This window comes from Heterodontus francisci, chromosome 41 (assembly GCF_036365525.1).
Source record: "Heterodontus francisci isolate sHetFra1 chromosome 41, sHetFra1.hap1, whole genome shotgun sequence".
Lineage (NCBI taxonomy): Eukaryota > Metazoa > Chordata > Chondrichthyes > Heterodontiformes > Heterodontidae > Heterodontus > Heterodontus francisci.
The window spans coordinates 17,776,776-17,799,091 of NC_090411.1; the positions used below are offsets into that span (position 1 = coordinate 17,776,776).

Here is a 22,316-nt window from a genome sequence, read left to right on the forward strand (position 1 = left end):
TGCAGCCGGCTTATTCTGGGGGATGGGGAGGTGGGGTGGAGACTGGCAGTGGGTCTGTGCCCATACTTGATCAGCCATATTTGGCAATTCTAGTGAGAGCGTTCCCATTGAGCCACGGCACAATAGATCTTGGAAGGCCGGGGAAGCGAGCTTTGGAAAAGTCACCTTTGTATCCAGTAAAAACGCAGACAATGGTCTCGCCAGTGGTGGGACTGAGATAAGGGCACAATGTTACAGAAAAACATTGTGCATGCAAATTTTGGGTCTGTAACCGTGTCATGGGAAGCTTTTGCCCGGCTGCGGGTTACTGTTCCTTTAAGGCACTCCTTAAAACCAACTTTTTAGGCCGAGCATTTGGTCACCTGTCCCAATGTCTCCTGGTGCAGCTGAGTGTCAGATTTTGTTTGCTGACATTCCTGCGAAGTGGCTTGGGGGGGTGCGTTTAACTATATCAAGGGCGCTACATAAATGCAAGTTGTTGTTTTGTTCTGTGGATGCTTCAGGAAGGTGGTCACACGCTTGCTGTGAGTGTTGCCATGGTGACAGTGGATGCTAACCGCGAGCAGCTCTTTCTGTTTATTTTTAAACTGGTGACAGCTCGTGGAAAAGTAGCTCTGGTCAGGTTGTTGTCATGTGTTTTGTGGTATATATCCCGTACTCTACCAGCATGAGAATCAATTGGCGATTTGAGCCACACGCTTGCCAGCGTTACCGCGTCCTCCAACTGTTTCTGCGGCTACCAAAAAAATGATCGTTGAGGAGCAGATCTGAAGTTCATGCTCAGCCTGCACACCTCCGGCTGGCTGGTCTCAGAGTGACCGTGGTAACGGAGGGGGAGGAGATTGGGTGCTTGGCCGGCTGGCTTTGAAGAATATGAGGGAAGCCCATTGGGAAGAGAATAGAAAGCAACTTGAAGAATTATCTCGAACATAGAGCATTGAAATAGGCCATTTGGCCTACCTGGTCACTGTGGACAAGGCAGCGTAGTAGTAATGTCGCTGAATTAGATATGCAGAGGCCCAGGCTAATGCCCTGGGGACATGGGTTCAAATCCCACCATAACAGCTGGTGGAACTTAAATTCAATTAGTTAATTTTTAAAAATCTGGAATTGAAAGCTAGTCTCAGTAATGGTGCCGTGAAACTATCACTGATTGTTGGAAAAACCCATCTGGTTCACTGATGCTCTTGAGGGAAGGGAATCTGCTGTCCTCACCCGGTCTGGCCTACATGTGACTCCAGACCCACAGTAATGTGGTTGACTCTTAACTGCCCTCGGAAATGACCCAGCAAGACACTCAGTTGTCAAAGGCAATTAGGGATGGGCAACAAATGCTGGCAGTATCAGTGATGCCCACATCCCATGGAAGGATAAAAAGAAAGCTCTCCGGTGCCTCTAGAATATGGGGAGCAGAACTATCTGCAGTGCTGCAAGTTGGTCTAACCAAAGCTCGATACAACTTTAACACAACTTCTGTGTTTTTCAATTCTATCCCTCTAAGAATGAGCTCTGGTGCTTATCTTTCCCCTTTTTTCATGGTTTTATTAGTCTGCATCGCTGTTTTTTGTGCTTTGTGAATCTGTGTAAAGTGAGTTTTACCCCCAGGCAGAGAACAACTGGGGGTAAGAGAGTGGTGGGTGGGGGAGACAAAGGATAAGGAAACGTTGGCCGGATTTTTACATTGGGCAGGAGGCCCTGCCCACTGGCTAAAAACTCGGGGGCAAGATTGCTTCCGCCGGCCCTGGCCCAGGCCCATAATTGGACGGGTGGGAATTCCACCTCTCTGAGGCAGGAAGTCCTGCCTCCAAGAACTGCCGGCCAATCAGTGGGCACCCAGCCAACAGCAGGGTCGTGGACGTCAGCCCCAGGTGAGAGGTACATTTTGGGGCCTCACCGGGGACAATTGGCCGGGCCCTGGCAAGGCAGGGGGGGGGGTGGATTTTATTTCAGTGTGGTCGGTCGGGGCTTTGTGGGGGGGGGGGGGGCCCTCCATGGGGCACAGGGTGCCCGATCAGGAGGGCCCCCCTCCAGCCCGCCTCTGGGGGCCCCAAGGCCTCCACAAAATACCAGCGGCAGTGGGAGGAGGCCCTTAAGTGACAGTTAATTGGCCACTGAAGGGCCTTGATTGGCTTGGGGCGGACGGGCCCTTTCTCTCCACCGCCAGCCCAATAAAATTGCAGCAGTGAACGCCCCCCGCCTCCCACTCAATTTTATGACCCAACTTGCTCCTGTGGGTGGGGTGGGGGGGGGGGGGGGTGGTAAAATTCTGGCCATTGACCCTTTTACAGAAATTGTTGCTGATAGCAAAGTGAAACAATATGTCATTAACATCTCTCTGGGATCTCTGGATGAAGGAATGGCGGGCGATATAGTTCCAATTCAGGATGGTGTGTGACTTGGAGGGGAACCTGTTGGTGATGTTGTTCCCATCCACTTGCTGCCCTCGCCCTTCTAGGTGGCGGAGGTCACGAGTTTGGAAGGTGCCGCTGAAGCAGCTTTGGCGAGTTTGACTATTCTGTTAGGCCTGGTCAGCGTACTGGCAAAGGAAAGATTGTACATGCAGCCTTTAATGTTGTGCCAGTACTTGTAGTTTATCTTCTCAGATTGATTCCATCTCTAGCACAACCAGTGACAGATCTGCATCTGTAAGCATTAAAAAAAAGTACTTTATACACCAACAACTTGCATTTATAAAGCACCTTTAATGTAATAAAATGTTCCAAGATGCTGAATTGGAGCAGTATCAAAAAACAATTGACACCAAGGCACATAGAGATATTAGGACAGCTGACTAAAAACTTGCTCAAAGAGGTCGGTTTCAGGGAGTGTCTTAAAGGAGGAGAGATAGACAGAGAGGTTTAAGGCAGAGGTGCTGGTGGTGACGTAGTGGTTATGTTACTGGACCAATAATCCAGATGCTTGGGCTTTTGTTCTGGGGGCATGGGTTTGAATCCCACCACAGCAGATGGTGGAATTTGAATTCAATTCATAAATCTGGAATTTAAAAAAAAAAGCTAGCCTGACAGTGACTATAAAACCATTGGTTCACTAATGTCCTTTGGAGAAGGAAATCTGCCGTCCTTACCTGGTCTGGCCTACATGTGACTCCAGACCCACAGCAATGTGGTTGATTCTTAAGTGCCTTCAGTGGGCAATTAGGAATGGGCAATAAATGCTAGCTTAACCAGCGGCAACCCCATTCCATGAACAAATACAAAAAAAGGAGGGAATTCCAGAGCTTAGGGCCCAGGCACCTGGAGGCTTGGCCACTAGTGGTGGAGCAATTAAAATCAGGGATGCTCAAGAGGCCAGAATTAAAGGAGAGCAGATCCCTCAGAAGGTTGTGGAGCTGGAGGGGATTACAGAGATAAACTGAGGGCTGGTGAGAGTCCATTTGAAAGCAAGGATGAGAATTTTAAAATTGAGGCATTGCTTAACTGGGAGCCAGTGGAGGTCCGCCAGCACAGGGGATGATGGGTGAATGGGACTTGGTGTGAATCAGGACATGAGCAGCAGAGTTTTGGATGACTTTAAGTTTGCTGATGGTGGAAAGTGGGAGGTCGACCAGGAGTGCATTGGAATGGTCAAGTCTAGAGGTAACAAAGCTTGGATGACGGTCTCAGCACAAGCACAATCCAAAGTTTCAATGGACAGAACCTGTAATCTAATTGAATTGCTGGGTGTTTCTCGCACTATGAGATGCCTGAAAGGTGCAATTGATGATATACCCATTGCTGGTATCTATCCGCCGTCAATAATATGCTTGACATATTCTTCTGCATGTTGATGGTGAGATAGCTTGTCACTGAGGTGGAGACTTTTACCACAGGGTGAAAATTTCACATTTGCATCTTTGTGTTCCACTGAAAGCCTGGACAAAAACACAGACAGTTCTAGAGCCATAGATTCATTTACGGCACAGAAGGAGGCCATTCGGCCCATCGAGTCCATGCCAGCTCTCCGTGGAACAATTCAATCAGTCCCACTCTCCGCTCGATCCTTTTAGCCCTGCAAGTTTCCTTCCTTCAAGTGCCCATCCAATTTCCATTTTGAAATCGTTAATTTCTCCGCTTCCACCACCCTCGCGGGCAGCGAGTTCCAGGTCATTACCACTCGCTGCGTTAAAAGAAAGTTCTTCCTCATTGTCCTCCTCGATCTCTTGCCAGTATGTGCTTTGTGATGTTACAGCAGTGTAACACTTACTAGGATTCAAAAGCCAGGACTTGGGTGACATACAGACAGGTTCTTTGAGGTCATTACTGAACCTTCACCTACCAGAAACATCTGAGTAATGTCTGATTAGTGGGAAGATGGTTCAAGCACCTTGACTGGTAACTAACGTGGGCCCTTGAATTCCCTTGTCCAGAATTCAGAAGGGGACAGACCCCGTCCCAAACCCCAGGGGTCGACCAGGTGCAGAGTGAAGTGGCCCAGCCGCTTGCACTCAGGAAATAAAGCAATGAATCAGACGACTCTGGGATCAATTACCTTTGGCCTGGCAAGTTCGACATCCTTTCCCAAGGGCCTCACTGGAACGTGCAGCAGCTTTCAATTGGTGTTGAGGCTGTAGAAGGGAAATATTATGTAAAGTTTCCAATATCGCCTGGTCATGGACCCCCCCAGATGAGGGGAGGCGGAGGATCTCTTGCTCCCTCCCAATCGGAAATGACGACAGTTTGTGCCTGGGCCAGATCCGGGTTCCACTCCAGATTTTGCCATCTGCCCACTCTTTTCTCCTCCTGGAATTGAACTTCAGTGCCAAAAGCACCACGTACCACAAGGCTAAGGAGACATTGAATAGAAGCATAAAAAGCTATGAGGGGTTTTGGTAGAGGAACTAAGGACAAACTGCTTCTGCTGGCAGGAGGACCTGTAACCAGGAGACACAGATTTAAGGTAATTGGTAAAAAAGCCAGGGGGAAATGGAGAGAATTTTTTTGTTGTTGTTGTGTTGTGCTGCCTGAAGGGGCAGTGGGAACAGATTCAATAATAAACTTTTAAAAGGGAATTAGATATGTTATAAAAGAGAACAGCGCTATGGGGTCAGTCTCTTTCAAAGAGCTGGCACAGGTATGATGGGCAGAATGGCCTCCTTCTGTGTTGTATAGCAATGAATAACTATTAAGGTCAGTCTTCAGTTACCGCTTTAGAGAAACAAATCTGAACAATGTTACAGAGCTTGTGGGATTATTTATGAAGATAATTGAGTACTGCATTGATCATCATCTTTTTGTTTTTTCCCTTTCAGCCGGATCTCCTGAATTTCAAGAAGGGCTGGATGTCTATCCTCGATGACCGTGGTGAGGTGGGTGTCCATCAACAAAGTCGCACTGGCTGGAAAATCGTTTCCTAGAATTTTCCACATAAGGATATTTGTCCCGAACCTTTTGTCACTTAGTCCTGCCAATCTGTTGGCAGCAACTCCAATCTTCTTTTTATGACCGTGACGTCATTTTGTCTCCATTGTTTAACATAGAGCTGGCTCAGATATTACCATGGACTCGAGTTTGGCTCAAATATCAACATTGCTGAGGAATTTGCTCAGATTGTGAAACGGAGCAGATTCAGTTCGAACGTGGCCATTGACCTGAATCTGGCTTAAATATTGATGTTGCGTTGGCTTTGACTGGGATGTTGTACACAAATCTTTGAAGGTGGTGGGATAAGCTGAGAAGGATGTATATGAGTCCCTTGGCTTTTTTAATAGAGTACAAAAGCAAGGAAGTTCTGCTGAAGCTTAATAAATCATTGGTTAAGCCTTATCCGGAGTATTGCATCCAGTTCTGGGCACCACACTTTAGGGAGGGTGTCAAGACCCTGGAGAGGGCGTAGAAGAGATTTACAAGTATGGTACCAGGGGACGAGGGTCTTCAGTTATGTTCAGTTACTGGAGAAGCCAGCGATGTTCTCCTTGGAACAGAGTAGGTTGAGGGAAGATTTGATAGAGACGTTCAAAATCATGAATGGTTCTGATGGAGTAAATGAGGGGAAACTGTTTCCAGTGGCAGAAGGGGCGGTAGGCCAGGGGAGACTGATTTAAGGTAATTGGCAAAAGAACCCAAGGCGACACAAGGAAACAATCTGTTGCAGAGTGAGTTATGATCTGGAATGAACTGGCTGGGTGAGTGGAGGATTTAATCGTAATGTTTTCAAAAAAAATTGGATAAATCCTTGAAAGGGAAAATTTTGCAGGGCTATGGGGAAAGGGTGGGGGGACTCGTTATAATTGGATCTTAAAAGAGCCAGCACAGGCATGATGGGTTGAATGGCCTCCTTTACTATATCATTCTATGATTCAATCCTTGCTGAGATGGAGTCTTGCCCAAAGGCGTGAACTGTCTTTAAAAAAAAAAGTGATCAGAGCTCCTGCTACTGTCACAGGGTCTCCCTCAGGCCACTTTGCTTTTCACTCCATCGTCCATCTCCACCAAGTCCTGAAGTATTCAATGCCAGTTTGATTACAAAGAGCATCACAGCCAAACCCTATCCAGTCTTCAACTGCACAATTCCAATGGGGATTGTTGAATAGCAAGATTACTGGATGATTTTTTTTTCCCCCCCTTCCTTAAACCAGGGGCACTGAGGCCGGTTGTCGTACTGAGGCCATGATCACTTAACGCAGTCTGGGCCCTTCCAGGGTGGGTGTGTATGTGTGTGACTCTGCCATTGACCAGATAAACTCGAGGAACAGGTGTCTTCTTACTGATCTGTCCTCCTCAGGTGTGGAATGATGTAATCATTCTCCTTTTTCATTCAGTGGAAGAAACATTGGTTCGTTCTGACGGACTCCAGTCTGAGATATTACAGAGACTCCACAGCAGAAGAGGTAAGGGCTTTGACAAGCCATGAACTTCGCCCCCACCACCCCCCCCGCCCCCCAAGTCCCTGAACATGGTGCCAACTCATACATGTCAAAGAGAGAAGGTTATAAGGAAAAGCCGATTGGGTAGGAATTGACAATGGATTGGCAGATTGGCAGTGTAGTAGGTTAAATACATTGGGGGTTATATTGGTATGAGGATAAAAAACAGGCACTAAACAGGTGATGTGTAAATTAAGACACCCCTGGTTTTAGCATGTAATTTTGGTCCTAATGATCTGTATGTTTAGCGCTCAAGTGATGTTTTAGGCACTTCTGTCTCAGTGCAGTATATGTGGGCTTTATTCACTTTCACTGAAGGTGTGGAGTGCACCAGCTGACACACAGCAGTATGTTTCAGGATGGCTCAGGGACTGATTGAGAGGGTGCACAGATTTTCAGACTGGGAGATCCTGGTGGAGAAGGTCCAGAGGAGGGTGGATGCCCTGTATACTCAGGGAGGAAAGGAGTTTACCTCACCCTCCTACCCCTTTCTCCTGCAGCAACTGGTGCTCCTCTGCCTGACCTCATGCCTTCTTCCCACTCCTCCTGCAGACCAAGGGGGACCCCTAGCGAGATGCCCATGACCCAGCTCTCTTTCTCTCTCCTGGTGACTCCTGTAAGGTGTCCGATCAGGTAGAGTAGCACATCACTCCTTCTTCTTAGATGAAGTCCTCAGAGAATCTCCAGAGTAAACGTTGATCGCACTGAGGAAGTCTTGATAAAGTGTCCCAGAAAGTCACCTGATGTGTTTCAAAAAGGCCTCCGCAAACTTCCATACCTTTATACCTTTAAGTGGCGCTCAAATCCTCTGCAATGACTAATTTTCTCTCTGGTTGCCGCAAGGAGTGGGTGTTAGGACAGACGTTCGCCATCAAAATGCCGTGCACCCTCTTTAGTGAGGGCTAGCAGGCAATTTAAACGCCAGTCAGCTACTCAACCATCCTTCGGCCTGCTGTTCCTAACGCTGGCTTCAACCTCTTTACCAAGATGGTGTCTCGCATTAAACGCGGGCTAAACTGCATTTCAGCTTAAGCCACCTCTGAGGCTCTTTGGCGCCTAAAGTATCAAGGGAAAATCGCCCCCATTGTCTTTTCACCTCTAGACAAAGATTCAAATCCAGATGGGTGGAATAAAAATCTTCTCTCTGCTGACTACGAATGTTCATAATAAACCAAAGCAGCTTTGGCCATTTTCTCGTGGACACCAAACACCAGTGAATTACTTAGCAACTGACCATTACCACTCAGAGGTCACGAGGCCAAAGGTCATGCTTCAGTGGCAGTGAGGTTAAGGGAAAGGCATTTTGTTGGGGAAGAGTCCAGGTCCAGTTTTTGTGTCCAATTTGCTAGGAAGAGTTACAGTGCTCAGGTTGGAGAAGAGTGTGGTTAGAATGTGAAACCCGCGACCACGAGGGAGAAAGGAATAGAAGGCTAGACTGATGGGATGGGAGGAAGCTCTTGTAAAGCATAAACACTGGCACAGACCAGCTGGGCCGAACGGTCTTTTTCTGTGCCGCACCTTCAATTTAATTGTGTTCATCGATATTGCGTTTTCCAGTTCCCGCTGGGGTTTTGAATCTGCATCTTGTGGAGCAAAGGAAAAATGCATGTGTTTCCTTTGTCTTGTGTTGGGCTTGTAGCCAAATGGCTGAGGTCACGTGAAATAGGAGCAGGAGTAGACCATACGGCCCATCGAGCCTGCTCCGCCATTCAATACAATCATGGCTGATCTTGGGCTTCAATGCCACTTTCCTGCCCGCTCCCCATACCCCTTGATTCCCTGCGAGACCAAAGATCTGTCTATCCCAGCTTTAAATGTATTCAATGTTGGAGCATCCACAACCCTCTGGGGTAGAGAATTCCAAAGATTCACAACCCTTTGAGTGAAGTAATTTCTCCTCATCTCAGTCCTGAATGATTGGCCCCTTATCCTGAGACTGTGTCCCCGTGCTTTAGATCCCCTGACCAGTGGGAACAATCTCTCAGCTTCTCCCCAATCAAGCCTTTTCTGAATCTTGTATGTCTCAATTAGATTGCCTCTCATTCTTCTAAACTCCAGAGAATATAGGTTAAACAGAATTGGCTTTCAACTGTGTTCTACCCAACTGTAATCAAATTTTACCTCCTGTCCGCTCAGGCTGATGACCTAGATGGAGAGATCGACTTGAGAAACTGTAATGATGTCCTCGAGCACCAGGTTCAACGGAACTATGGATTCCAGATCCTTGTGAGTAGGCTCTTCGCTGCTTCTCAGTGCGTGCTTGGGGGTTTTCCACATTGCAATGAGTTCATTGACCTGCGGCCAAAGATCCTGACCTGGAATTTCCTCGGAACGGAGTGGTTTCCTCCGCACTTCCAGCACAATTTTGGCGGCTGGTCCAAGGAGATTCGAGGCCCGTCTTGTTTTAATAACTGTGCAAGTTACCTTAGTGAAAGCACCAATTGATTCGCATGCAGTGAATCTCATTTCCATACCCACTTCATGACTCGATTTTCATGGTCGTTCCATTTTCCTGCCTTGTTCTTGCTCATTGTCAAAACACAAGTGAGGATCACCAAAGAAATTATAAAAACAAATGGCATTGTTAGAGTTTAGATCCAGGGTTTGGAAACAAATGTTTTAAACCTTTTTATTCCGCTGCGTCTCTAACTCTTTCGGTTTCGTTCTCCTTTGCTGTCTCCCCAGTTACTCTCTCAGCTCCAACCTTCCCTTCTTAATGCCTTCAAGCCCTGTGGCGAACCAGGCAAAAGATAAAGGGGAGGCCTTGGAGAGGGTGAAGAGGAGATTTACCAGCACCAGGGAGGAGTGACTTCAGTTACGTGGAGGGGCTGCAAAAGCTGGAATTGTTCTCCTTAGAGTAGAGAAGATTAAGGGCAGGTTTGTAGATGTTCAAAATTATGAGGGATTTTGACAGAGTAAATAAAGAGAAACAGTTTCCACCGGCAGGAGGATCAGTAACCAGAGGACACAGATTTAAGATAATTATCAAAAGAAAATAAGGCAAAATAATTCCACACAGCAAGTTATGATCTGGAATGCGCTGCCTGAAAGGGAGGTGGAAGCAGGTTCAATAGTAACTTTCAAAAGGGAGTTGGATAAATACTTGAATGGGAATGTAGCCAGGAGCTGCTTGAAGGTGGAAAGCAACTAACAACATCATCATCTTGCATTTATATAGCACCTTTTAATGTTGAAAACCGTCCCAAGGTGTTTCACAGGAGAGTAATTGGTCAAGAATTGACACTGAGCCAAAAAGGGAGCTATTGGGACAGCTGACAGCTTTGTCAAAGATTTCTTTTTTAAATTCATTTTCAAAGCACCTCCCATGACCTCAGGATATTCCAAAACATTTCCCAGACTGCTTTACAGCCTGTGAAATACTTTTGATGTGTAGTCATTGTGGTAATGTAGGAAACGCATCAGCTCATCTGTGTACAGCAAGATCCCACAGTGCCGCACAGGCCTCCTCTCAGCCAATAGCAGAGCCAGCAGGAGTCACAGGATAGCATTGGCAGTCCTGGGTGATGTGTGGATTTTTTTTTTTTAAGACTTCGCCCTCCCCACCTGGTGCCGAGGCCTCTTGGAGAACCTTCAGGCAGGTCAGCTAACTCCAAGCAGACAGGCCGTGGAGCCTGGGACTTTTCTGCATTTATTATGGCTGAACCACTCACTCAGACAACCAGTTGAATCATTGGGCCTGCACTCACTGACCATTCAAAAGCTAGGCAGAAAAGGGAGTGGGCAGTCACTGTGTGAGAGGCATCACAGAAGGAGGCCATTCCACCCCTCGTGTTTATGCTGGCTCTTTGAAAGAACGATCCAATTAGTCCCACACCCCAGCTTTTTCTCCGTAATCCTGCAAATTAATCCTAAGAAAGTACATGTCTAGTTGACTTTTAAAGTTTCTAATGGAACCTGATCCCACCTTCTCCTTAGGCAGTCCCTCGGGAATGACGATGACTTTCTTCCACTGCAGGGTTGTGGGTCCTTAGGTAACTGAATAGTCCAGTTCTGGATCCACACACTCTGCCACAGGAGGGGCAGGTGATGGCGAGTGGATGGGATGCTCGAAATTCTGAGTGCTGTTTGCACTTGGTCGCTACCTGGGCATGTCGACGTGTTCGAACCGGCTGACACCTTCGCGGATGTTTCTTCTCCATTTTGGGCGGTCTCGTGCAAGAGATTCCCACGAATCAGTGTAAATGTTATTTTTTTTTCAGGGAGGCTTTAAGGACACCTGATTCCACCACCCAGATGTTAACAACCCTCTGTGTGAAGACACTGCTGCTCATTTCCCCTCTAGTTCTTTTGTCAATTATTTTAAATCTATGAACTCTGGTTACTGACCCACTTACGTACTTGCTCTATTTAAACCCCTCATGGTTTTGAATCCCTCTAATAGGTCTCCTCTTTACCTTCTTAGCTCTTGGGAGAATAATCCCCGCTTCTCCAATCTTTCCACATATCTGAACTCCCTCATCCCTGTCTTCATCCTCGTAAACCTCCTCTGTACTCTCTCCACGGTCTTGACCTCCTTCCAAAGGTGCGGTGCCCGTAATTGTACACCATGCTCTCGCTGAGGCCCAACCAGTGATTTGTAAAGATTTAACCTGACTGCCTTGTTTTTATAATCAGTGTCCCCATTTTCAAAGCATAGCATTCCATCCGCTTTCTTAACTGCCTTATCGACTTGGCCCTGTCACCTTCAAAGATCTGTGAATGTGTACACCTGGCCCCAATTGCTCTTGCACCCACCTCAAAATAGTAGCATTTAGATTACACTGTCTTTCCGAGTTGTTTCTCCCAAAGTGTCTCACTTCACAATTACCTGCATTAAACTGCACTTGCCCTGTGTCTGCCCATTTCACCAGTCTATCCTTCTGAAGCCTGCAGCTATCCTCCTCACCATTTACTACGTTTAGTCATTTGGTAGAACAGAACTTGAGTATTGCTGAAAATAGAGCCATGTTGTCGAAGCTTCTCGTCTTGCACTCATCAGGACAATCCGCAAGAATACCAATGTAAGGGAAAACAACAACTATATACTGCATGAGAAGAGAGTGCTGATTGGTTGGCAAGTGAACTCTCTTCTCATACAGTATAAAGTTGTTGTTTTCCCTTACATTGGTTATTCTTGCGGATTGTCCTGATGAGTGCAAGACGAGAAGCTTCGACAACATGTCTCTATTTTCAACAACTTACTACATTGTCAAATTTTGCATCTACAAACTTCAAAATTGTATTCCCTATACCCGAGTCTCGGTCATTTATATTTACCAAGAAAAGCAGTGGTCCTAATACCGACCCCTGAGGGACCCCATTGATACTTCCCTCCAGTCAGGAAAACATCCATTAACTGCTGCTCTGTGCCCCCTATCCCGAGCCAATTCCATACCCAAGTTGCCACTGTCCCTTTAACATCACCCGCTTCTGTTTTCCAGACGAAAGAGTCCGTTTATACCTTGTCAGCAATGACTTCTGGGATTCGGAGGAACTGGATTGAGGTGCTTCGAAAGAACGTCCGTCCGACCGCTGCACCAGATGTGACAAAGTAAGCAACCATGAGACGACATCACAGCAACAGGCCATTCCGCCCAACAGGTCCATGCCGGTATTTACGCTCCCCCGCAGCCTCCTCCCTCCCCTACTTCATCTCACCCCGTCAACATATCCTTCTATTCCTTTCTTCCTCATGTGTTATCCAGCTTCCTCTCAAATTCATTTATGCTGTTCACTCAACTACTCCCTCCGGTAACAAGGTCCACATTCTCACCACTCTCTGAGTAAAGAATTTTCTTCTGAATTCCTCATTGGATTCATAAGTGACTATTTTATATTTATGACCCCCAGATTTGGTCTAAAACAAGTTTACGTGTATTTCTGTGAGGAAGGTTAAAAATTCGTCGAAAGCTTCAGGTTGCTAACGAGAATGAATGGAGTGGGGGATGGGAGTGAATGGGGCCGGTAAGGGGAGGGAATGGGGTTTGGGGGTAACGGGGGTGAATGGGTGGGGTAGAATTCTTGAAGTTTGGGTCTCGGTTGACGAAGATGAGTTGTCGTTCCTCAGAAACACAGATTTCAATCCTGAATTGAATGACCATTGATGGGATGTGGGAATGGGTTTTGCTTTTTTGTTTTATGAACAAGTTTTCTAATGTCTGCTCTTTTCTTTCCCTTTTCTGCCTGCTGCTGTTCAGGAGGAACACTTGGATGAAAACCACACCTTCAAAAGCCAGGTTAGCATATGTAGCAGGAAGTAGTTTATTTTAATGAAGTCTTTCTCTCTCCTCCTTCCCTGGATAAACCCTCTCAGATGTCGGAAATTGAGACAAAGCAGTGAAGTATTGGGTAAATTGTAACTTAACAATGGTGTTAGTGCCTTTCACCTGGGAATACCTTGAGGATTCTTCCAAATGGGTCTCCTAATTCCGGAAACTCAGAGACACAATGTAAAGGCCCCTTTCCCTGGCATTTCCGTGCAGGTGATGGCGGGAGTTCCGGGAATTCCCCCGGAAATGTCTTCAATGTTCAAGGCCTTTCCCTTTTTAAATCAAAAATTATTTCCATCGTGAAGAATGAAAACAAAACCAGAATAAGTCAGTCTGCGGGGAGGACGGGCCTGCTGACAGGGGCGGGGAGGGTGGGTCTGCAGACAAGGACGGGGAGGGCGGGGAGGGCGGGTCTGCAGATGGGCGGGGCGGGCGGGTCTGTAGACAGGGCCGGGGAGGGCGGGTCTGCAGACAGGGATGGGGAGGGTGGGCCTGCAGAGAGGGAGGGCGAGGGCGGGGAGGGCGGGCCTGCAGACAGGGAGGGGGAGGGCTGGCCTGCAGACAGGGAGGGGGAGGGCGGGACTGCAGGCAGGTGCGGGGAGGGCGGGGACGGGGAGTGCGGGGACGGGGAGGGCGGGCCTGCAGGCAGGGACGGGGAGGGCGGGCCTGTCGGTAGGGATAATGGATAGAAAGGCTTACATTTATATCATCCCTTTAACAACCTCAGGCTATCCCGAGGCACTTGACAGCCAGTGATGCCCGTTTTGAAGTGTTATCACTGCTTTAATGTAGGAAACCTGGCAGCAAATTTGCAAGATCCCACAAACAGCGATGAAATAATTTGCTTTTAGTGATGTTGGCTGAGGGATAAATATTGGACAAAGGGCAGAACTCCCCTGCTCTTCATTGAATAGTGCACTGGGATCTTTTATATCCACCTGAGAGAGCAGACGAGGCCTAGGTTTAATGTCTCATCCAAAAAATGGCACCTCCGACAGTGCAGCACTCCCTTCGCCCTGCGCTGGGAGGGTCAGCCTAGATTTTGTGCTGAAGACTTTCGGAGTAGGATTTGAACCTGCTCCCCACTGAGCCACAGCTGATTGGCTGTAAAGATGCCGGTCAGATTTGAACAAAACATTACTTGTGATGGGGCTGTCGTACGACTGTGAATTCAATAAATGTATGGAGCATGTTGATAGAGTGCAGATCCCGCCATATTGGCATCTTTTCTAATCCCCTCGGCCGTGTCTAGATTATATCTTACTTTTATTTTAAAAGATGTGTTGTCATTTTCAATTTGGACGCACAAGCTTCGTGTTGTAGTAGGCCTCACGCTGGCGTATCCCTATGAGGAGTGGGGAACTGCTGGCGGACCCAGTTCTTTGTACTGAACCAGAGTTAATGAAGCCACACGATTCGGGAGAACCATGGGACGAATTCTGACCCAAAGGCAAAGAGTGACAGAGTAAAGGGTCGCTGACTCTGGAGAGATCTCTTGGGCAGGAAATCGGCAAGTTCCTGAACAGGGAGGGAATAAGAGAATACATACTTCCTCCTTGGAGCAGGGTGGTGACGAGAGACTTTACCATCCTGTTGATGTGCAATGGTCACAATCGCCGAAGCCTGATGTAGATTGAGTTTGCTCAGTTGACAGAAATCAAGTGCCTGGCCATTTCCGGGTAGGTGACGTACGGTTGATTCACTTTGTGTCGTTGGAGTATTTGTGTATTTGTGGGTGAATCCTGCAGTTTCCTGTCACTGGGTGGAGTCAATAATTGTGTGAAAAATAAGAGAGCAAGAAGGGACTTCCTGCTGTTTTACTCATCAGCATTTTCACTAAAACTATTGACCAAGGATCTTTCCCCTTCCAGAAACTGAAGCTGGATTTTCAGGATTTTTCATCTCCTGCTAAGAGCCACCAGTATGAGACAGGCCTCAGTTTATAGAATCTTGGGATTAAAGCAACATTTGGCTGTGCCAGCTCCAAACACGACTTAATCCCATTCCCCTGTCTCTCCTAATCCTGTTCACCTCTACTCTCCCTAATCAATTTAGTTTAGTTTAGTTTAGAGATACAGCACTGAAACAGGCCCTTCGGCCCACCGAGTCTGTGCCGACCATCAACCACCCATTTATGCTAATCCTACACTAATCCCATATTCCTACCACGTCCCCACCTGTCCCTATATTACCCTACCACCTACCCATACTAGGGGCAATTTATAATGACCAATTTACCTACCAACCTGCAAGTCTTTGGGCATGTGGGAGGAAACCGGAGCACCCGGAGAAAACCCACGCAGACACAGGGAGAACTTGCAAACTCCACACAGGCAGTACCCAGAATTGAACCCGGGTCGCTGGAGCTGTGAGGCTGCGGTGCTAACCACTGCGCCACTGTGCCACCCGGCACAAAGTACAAAGAGATTGGTATACAAGAGTAAAGAAGTCTTGTTGCAGTTGTACAGGGCGATGGTGAGGCCACACCTGGAGTACTTATAACAGTTTGAGAGAGTTGCCCTAAAAGGAGTGCAACCAAGGTTCACTAGACTGGTATAAAAACAAGAAATGCTGGAATCACTCAGCAGGTCTGGCAGCATCTGTGGAAAGAGAAGCAGAGTTAACGTTTCGGGTCAGTGACCCTTCCGATGAAGGGTTCATCATGAACCCCCCTCAACCTGTCTCTGCCGAGTACTCGCCACTCGAGCAAATAGTACTCACAATCTCTGCTTCTCCTGCCCTCTGTTTTAAATCTCACATTTGATTGAGTATCTATGACCCCTCATTCTAGACCCCTGAGCTACTGGAAACTATCTGCTTCTATTGTATTGTCCATGATCTTTAAAAAAAAAAACAATTTTTCAAGTCTGTCTTTGTGTTTCCTCTTACTAGGCAGCAGTCTCGTCAATCTGCTTTGTACCCTGTCTAATAGCCTTACTATCCTTCCAATAGTGTGGAGCCCAATACTGTGCACAGCTCTTTAACTGCGATCTCAATGATTAAAGTTTTACATAGGCTCTTAAGTTTTTATATTTTATACCACTTGAAGTACTTCCATTAATTTTCTTCTGAGCTTATCATCCTGAGGTTCCACCTTTGACCCCGTCTCCCCCACAATCCCTCCTGCTCTTCCACAGCACCAGCCTTCCATTCTGAGTATAGTTACTGTTTTCCTTTTAACCAATGCACTCACACCTCGCACTCACATTGAATTCCACCCGCTGCCTTTTAAACGATTATCTTATCAGCATCTCCTCGCAGCTTGTTTTGTTTATGAAGAATTAACCATATCTGCTATTTTGGTCTCATCTGCAAATTTCAACACCACTCCCACTTGACCTCTACCCGAATCATTGATGTACAGATGTCTCAGAACAGAACTCTCTGGGACGCCACCACCCATTTCAACCACTCGGAAAATCTGCCCTTAACTCTCACTCTCTCTGTATTCTTCCTTCTTACCAGTTTTCAAACCAATTTTCTAGCTTCCCCCCCCCCCCCCCCCCCACCCCCCACCCCGCCTAATTTCATGCCCCTTGTCAAAGGCTTTGCTGAAGTTTCATGTGCTCTATAAAACTGCAGCAATTCCTTTATCTACTGTACCTGCTGCCTCCTCAAAGAATTCTAGCATGTTTGTCAAGTACAGTTGTTCCTTTCGAAATCCGTGCTGGCTATTTCTATTTTCTCTTTATGTAAATACATAGTCATTTCATACTTAATTAAAGAGTCAAGCTTTTCCCTGCCACAGACGTTGAACTAACTGTCCTGTAATTACCCGGATTATCTCTGTCTCCTTTATAAAAATGGGTTGTACTTTGGCCACTCTCCAGACCCCGCAGACAACAGCCCTGAAGTATTTCTAGGGCCTCGCCAATTTTCTCCCTCATGGCTCTCGTGATTGGTGGATGTATCCCATCTAGCATTTTCTCTTCCTTGTTAAGGCTCCAACATTGGCAGCTGTGTCTTCAGCTGCCTGGGCCCTAAGCTTTGGATTTCCCTCCCTAAATCTCTCTGCCTCTCCACCTCTCTCTCTCTCCTCTTTTAAGATGCTCCTTAAAATCTACCTCTTTGACCAAGCTTTCGGTCACCTGCTCTAATATCTCCTTATGCAACTTTTGATTCAGAATTGCTTCTATAAAACGCCTTGGGATGTTCTGCCACACTAAAGGCCCTATATAAATACTCATTTTGTTTAGACGAATGAGCTCTAAAATGGCCTTTTTTTGCATAATATCGATCATCTCATTCTCAACCATTTCAAGATTCACTTCCTGTCCAATAATTCTTTCATAAAAATTGACACTAAGAATTTACAAATTGAAAATCCTCTCCTTCCAGGGGTCCCACCTCACTGTTAATGATTCTCTTTTCACTAATACACTTTAAAATACTTCACTGTTCCTTTTAATATTTTTCCCTCTTAATATTTTACTCCCTCGTAACTTCCCTTACCTCATTCGTAATCTCTTTTCTTAACTTCCTCATATTCGCCTTTGGTTTTTTTCTTCATTATTTTTCGTACAGGTGCTCTCTTCAGTTTCAGTTTGTTTCTAACCTTTTGTCCATGGTACCCTGAACATCTATGATAGTCTCCTTATTTTTAATGGAATATACTTTTACTGTAACCTTTTCCATCTATTTTTTTTAAAAAGCTCTGGGTGATCATTTTCTCCTTGCATCTCACCTCAGCCAGCCCAATCTTTCTTGTTCTAACAATCTGTCTGAACCCAATCTGATGTTAGAGGGCTGAATTTGCTCGGCCCATTGGCGACGGTCTGGGAGGCGGGAGGGCTGGCAAGATAGCGGGCGATGGTGCTGGGAGAGGAGCCCAACGTTTTCCTGTCACCATGCCACATTGCCAGCGGGGGGAAAGTTGGCAGCTCGGTCACCCACCGGGTGGCTAACTGAGCCATTTAAGTGGCCAATTAAGGACCACTTCCTGTCTCTTTGGGGCCACTTTGCCCATGTCGGGAGTGCCCGCTGCCACGTGGGGAGACCACGCAGTAAAACCTGATGGCCTCCCGGCGGGCTCTGGGCAGTGGTGGGGGAGCCGGGGGGGGAGGCTTCCTTTATGGACACATCCTGGCCCCTGGAGGATACGCTCTTGCGGAAATGGTGCTGATGGCACTCCACGTGTCGTCCGTTCCTCCCCTCCCCCAATAAACACCGGGGCCTGCCTCGGCTACTCCCAATATACCTCAACATACTTCGAGGGCGCCCCGTCATTGAGGCACCCTGTCCCTGGAGCTGCAGCCTCAGCAATGGACATCGCTAGCAGTGGTGCTGCTGAGGCTGCTGGCCCTCCGATTGGGCCGGCAGCTCTTGGAGGCGGTCTGCTGTCCTCAACTGGACGGTGGCCCCGGCAGCAGCCTGTTAATGGCCGCCACTGGCAATATGCAGCTCTGGGTCCCACCGCCCGCCGAAAGCACCTCCTACTTTTGGCCCTGGCAATGGGACTTGCCAGTAGGTGGCAAAATTCAGCCCATAGTTTCAGTACTGATTCTTTCACTTTCCAGATGCATCTTAAAACTAAAGTCACTATTTCCAACCTGCTCGTTCACCTGATATATTCAGTTACTCATAACCAGATCTAGTAGTGTCTCTGTCCTTGTTGGCCTGCTTGTTTTAGGAATTCTATTATTCCTAGTCCGCTCTCTAATCTGACTGTCGATTCCCTCTTCCATTCCGGCCTGGCTAATCTAAACCAGCCCTTAGTTTTTAACTCTTTGACTCTGATGCTTGCACTTATATTGTTATGATCCCCGTGGCGACCACCAAAGAATAAAAAGAATTGAATCCACTGATTGACCCCTATTTAGGAAACCAAATGGACAAGATTTCACTTTTATAAATTTTATTTCAACACTCAAACCAAAGCCAACAAAAATTAAACATGAAGCTGTAGGACTAAATGGGACAGTAGCAACATGGATATGTAATTGGCTGAGTGACAGGAAACAGAGAGTAGTGGTTAATGGATGTTTTTCGGGCTGGAGGAAGGTTTGTAGTGCAGTTCCCCAGGGATCAGTGTTGGGACTCTTGCTGTTCCTGATATAGTTTAATGACCTAGACATTGGTGTACAGGGCACAATATCAAAGTTTGCGGATGATGCGAAACTTGGAAGCATTGTGAACTGTGAGGAGGATAGTGTGGAACTTCAAAAAGACATAGACAAGTTGGTGGAATGTGTGGACAGGTGGCAGATAAAGTTCAATGCAGAGAAATGTGAAGTGATTCATTTTGGTCGGAAGAACATGGAGAGACAATAGAAAATAAAGGGTACAATTCTAAAGGGTGTATCTGTGCATAAGTCATTGGAGGTGGAAGGACAGGTTGAGAGCACGGTTAATAAAGTATACAGTATCCTGGGCTTTATTAATAGGGGCATAGAGTACAAGAGCAAGGAAGTTAGGTTGAACTTGTATAAGACACTAGTTCGGCCTCAGCTGGAGCATTGCATCCAGTTCTGGGTGCCGCAGTTTAGGAAGGATGTGAAGTTAGAGAGGCTGCAAAGAAGATTCACGAGAATGGTTCCAGGGATGAGGAACTTCAGTTATGAAGATAGATTGGAGAAGTTGGGAGTGTTTTCCTTGGAGAAGAGAAGACTGAGAGGTGATTTGATAGAGGTATTCAAAATCATGAGGGATCTAGACAGAGTAGATAGAGAGAAACTGTTCCCACTCGTGAAAGAATTGAGAACGAGAGGGCACAGATTTAAAGTAATTGGTAAAAGAAGCAAAAGTGACATGAGGAAAAACTTTTTCACGCAGCGAGTAGTTAAGGTCTGGAATGCACTGCCTGGGAGTGTGGTGCAGGAAGTTCAATTGAGGCATTCAAAAGGGAATTAGACTGTTATATGAAAAGGAAGAATGTGCAGGATTACAGGGAGAAGGCGGGAATGGCATTAGTTGAAATGTTCATTAGGAGTGCCAGTGCAGACATGATGGGCTAAAAGGCCTACTTCTGTGCTGTAACAATTCTGTGATGTATTACAAATTACACCTTAATGGTCAGATACAACAGAGTTGGGTCTCACGTCTTCACTGGTTCAATTCTGGGTACTGCCTGTGTGGAGTTTGCAAGTTCTCCCTGTGTCTGCGTGGATTTCCTCTGGGTGCTCCGGTTTCCTCCCACAAGCCAAAAGACTTGCAGGTTGGTAGGTAAATTGGCCATTATAAATTGCCCCTAGTATAGGTAGCTGGTAGGGAAATATAGGGACAGGTGGGGATGTTTGGTAGGAATATGGGATTAGTGTAGGATTAGTATAAATGGGTGGTTGATGGTCGGCACAGACTCTGTGGGCCGAAGGGCCTGTTTCAGTGCTGTATCTCTAAACTAAACTAAACTAAACTAAACATATCCGACAACAATTACAGTCACACAGTTCTTCACAACTCTGAAGTTGCTCAGGTAGATTTTCAGCTCCTTTCTTCAAGGATTTAGCCGCTGTTCTTCTTCCGACAGCAGTTCCCTCTCAATCCAAACGCCACGAGTGCGGTCTTCACCACAAGGCACACTTCTCCAGAACCTCCTCAGCTCTGCTCACAACAGACTTGATGGCATGGATTTACCAGTCTTCCCTTTATCTTAGTCCTCCAGTGATAATCTCTGCACTGTATGGCCGGGTCTGGTTGGTTGGCTACTTTAAGTAACAGAAACAGCTCCTGGTTTCAGTCTTCACTTTCTTCTGCTTGCCGGCGCTCCATTCTTTCACTGATCTGCCTGATCTGGGGAGGACTCTGTCTCCTTTTATCTGGTTCTAACCAGTGTCAGTTTCCCCGGAAATCTGAAGTTGTTTCTCCAGTTTCTGTTTCAGTTTTGGTTTCCGTTTCTGTTTCAGTCTTCATTTCTGTTTCAGTCCTTGTTTCTGTTTCAGTCTTCATTTCTGTTTCAGTCCTTGTTTCTGTTTCAGTTTATCAATTTTTGTTTCAATTATGGACAGGAACAAAAGCTTTGCAGCCACAGATTCCACCTCCGTATGCTCTGGACATTCGACCAGACAATGGGCCTGTTTATTGCAAAGTACATTGGCAGAAAGCTTTTGCTTTTCCCAGTGTTGAAACTACAACATCTCACCAAGAGGGTTAGTGGATGCTTGACTTTGATGTGGGCACCAAATCTTACTTCATGTCACCTTTACCTGCTGCCGTCCTGAATACTTTGCATTCTTGTGTGTGCACATGAAAGCCCATGAGGTGATATGGCTATTTCTCGTCCCTTTGTGCCAATCCAGTGCACCACATTGGGCAAAACCTTTCACTTAGCATTGGCGCTATCAGTTATTGTAAAATCCAGTCGATGCCAACTTAGCCAACAACTTGAAGCCATTCCTCTGAATGGTTGGATGATGTGTCATTGCAGAGCAAGTGCACTAGTACAGAGGATGGACTTCATCTGTTTACATACACAGCACACTCCTGTAGCAGAGATGTGGCTATTGCAGATATGCACTAGTATGCTCTCTTTATAAACCCCTCTGTTCTGTTACATTTAAAATATTTTATACATTTGTCACAGTGACAAAGGCACATTTCACCCCCTGTTCATACGGGCACTTCCAGGGGTGAAGGTTATGTTACAGTCACATCAGGCTCTGGTTAGATCCCACCTGGAGAACTGTGTTCAATTCTAGAACATCAGGAAAGGTATTTTGGACTTGGAGTGAACGCAGCACAGATTTACCAGAATGATACGTGGGCTAAGAGTTAAATTATGAGGACATGGTGAATAGACTAGGCTTGTATTCCCTTGAGTGTGGAAGATTAAGGGGTGGTTAAGATGATCGAAGGATTTGATAGGGTAGATAGAGTGAAACTATTTCCTCTGGTGGGGAAGTCCAGAACATAGGAACAGGAGTAGGCCATTCGGCCTGTTGAGACTGCTCTGTCGTTCAATGAGATCATGGCTGATATCTGCCTCAACACCACTTTCCCATGCTATCCCTATATCCCTTGATGCCATTAGTATCCAGGTGGCATAACCTTAAAATTAGAGCCAGGGCATTCAGGGGTGATGTCAGGAAACACTTCTTCACACAAAGGGTAGAGGAAATCTCAACTGTCTTCCAAAATTAGCTGTTGAGTCTGGGGGTCGATTGAACTGAGATTGGTAGATTTTTGTTGGGCTCGGGGATTTAAGGATTATGGAATCAAGGCAGATAGATGGACTTAAGATACAGATCAGC

The 22,316-nt window shown here is 46.5% G+C and overlaps 1 protein-coding gene across 5 annotated transcripts in view; it reads left to right on the forward strand.

The window, feature by feature from the left end:
• The window catches only part of triobpb (TRIO and F-actin binding protein b), a 154,608-nt gene that overhangs the window by 82,250 nt on the left and 50,042 nt on the right, over nucleotides 1–22,316 (forward strand). For all 5 annotated transcript variants that reach the window (XM_068019395.1, XM_068019394.1, XM_068019396.1 and 2 more), the window contains 5 exons: nucleotides 5,249–5,305; nucleotides 6,758–6,826; nucleotides 8,999–9,088; nucleotides 12,304–12,413; nucleotides 13,060–13,098. In XM_068019395.1, the coding sequence (XP_067875496.1) occupies nucleotides 5,249–5,305; nucleotides 6,758–6,826; nucleotides 8,999–9,088; nucleotides 12,304–12,413; nucleotides 13,060–13,098 (365 nt within the window). The remainder of the gene's footprint in view (nucleotides 1–5,248; nucleotides 5,306–6,757; nucleotides 6,827–8,998; nucleotides 9,089–12,303; nucleotides 12,414–13,059; nucleotides 13,099–22,316) is intronic.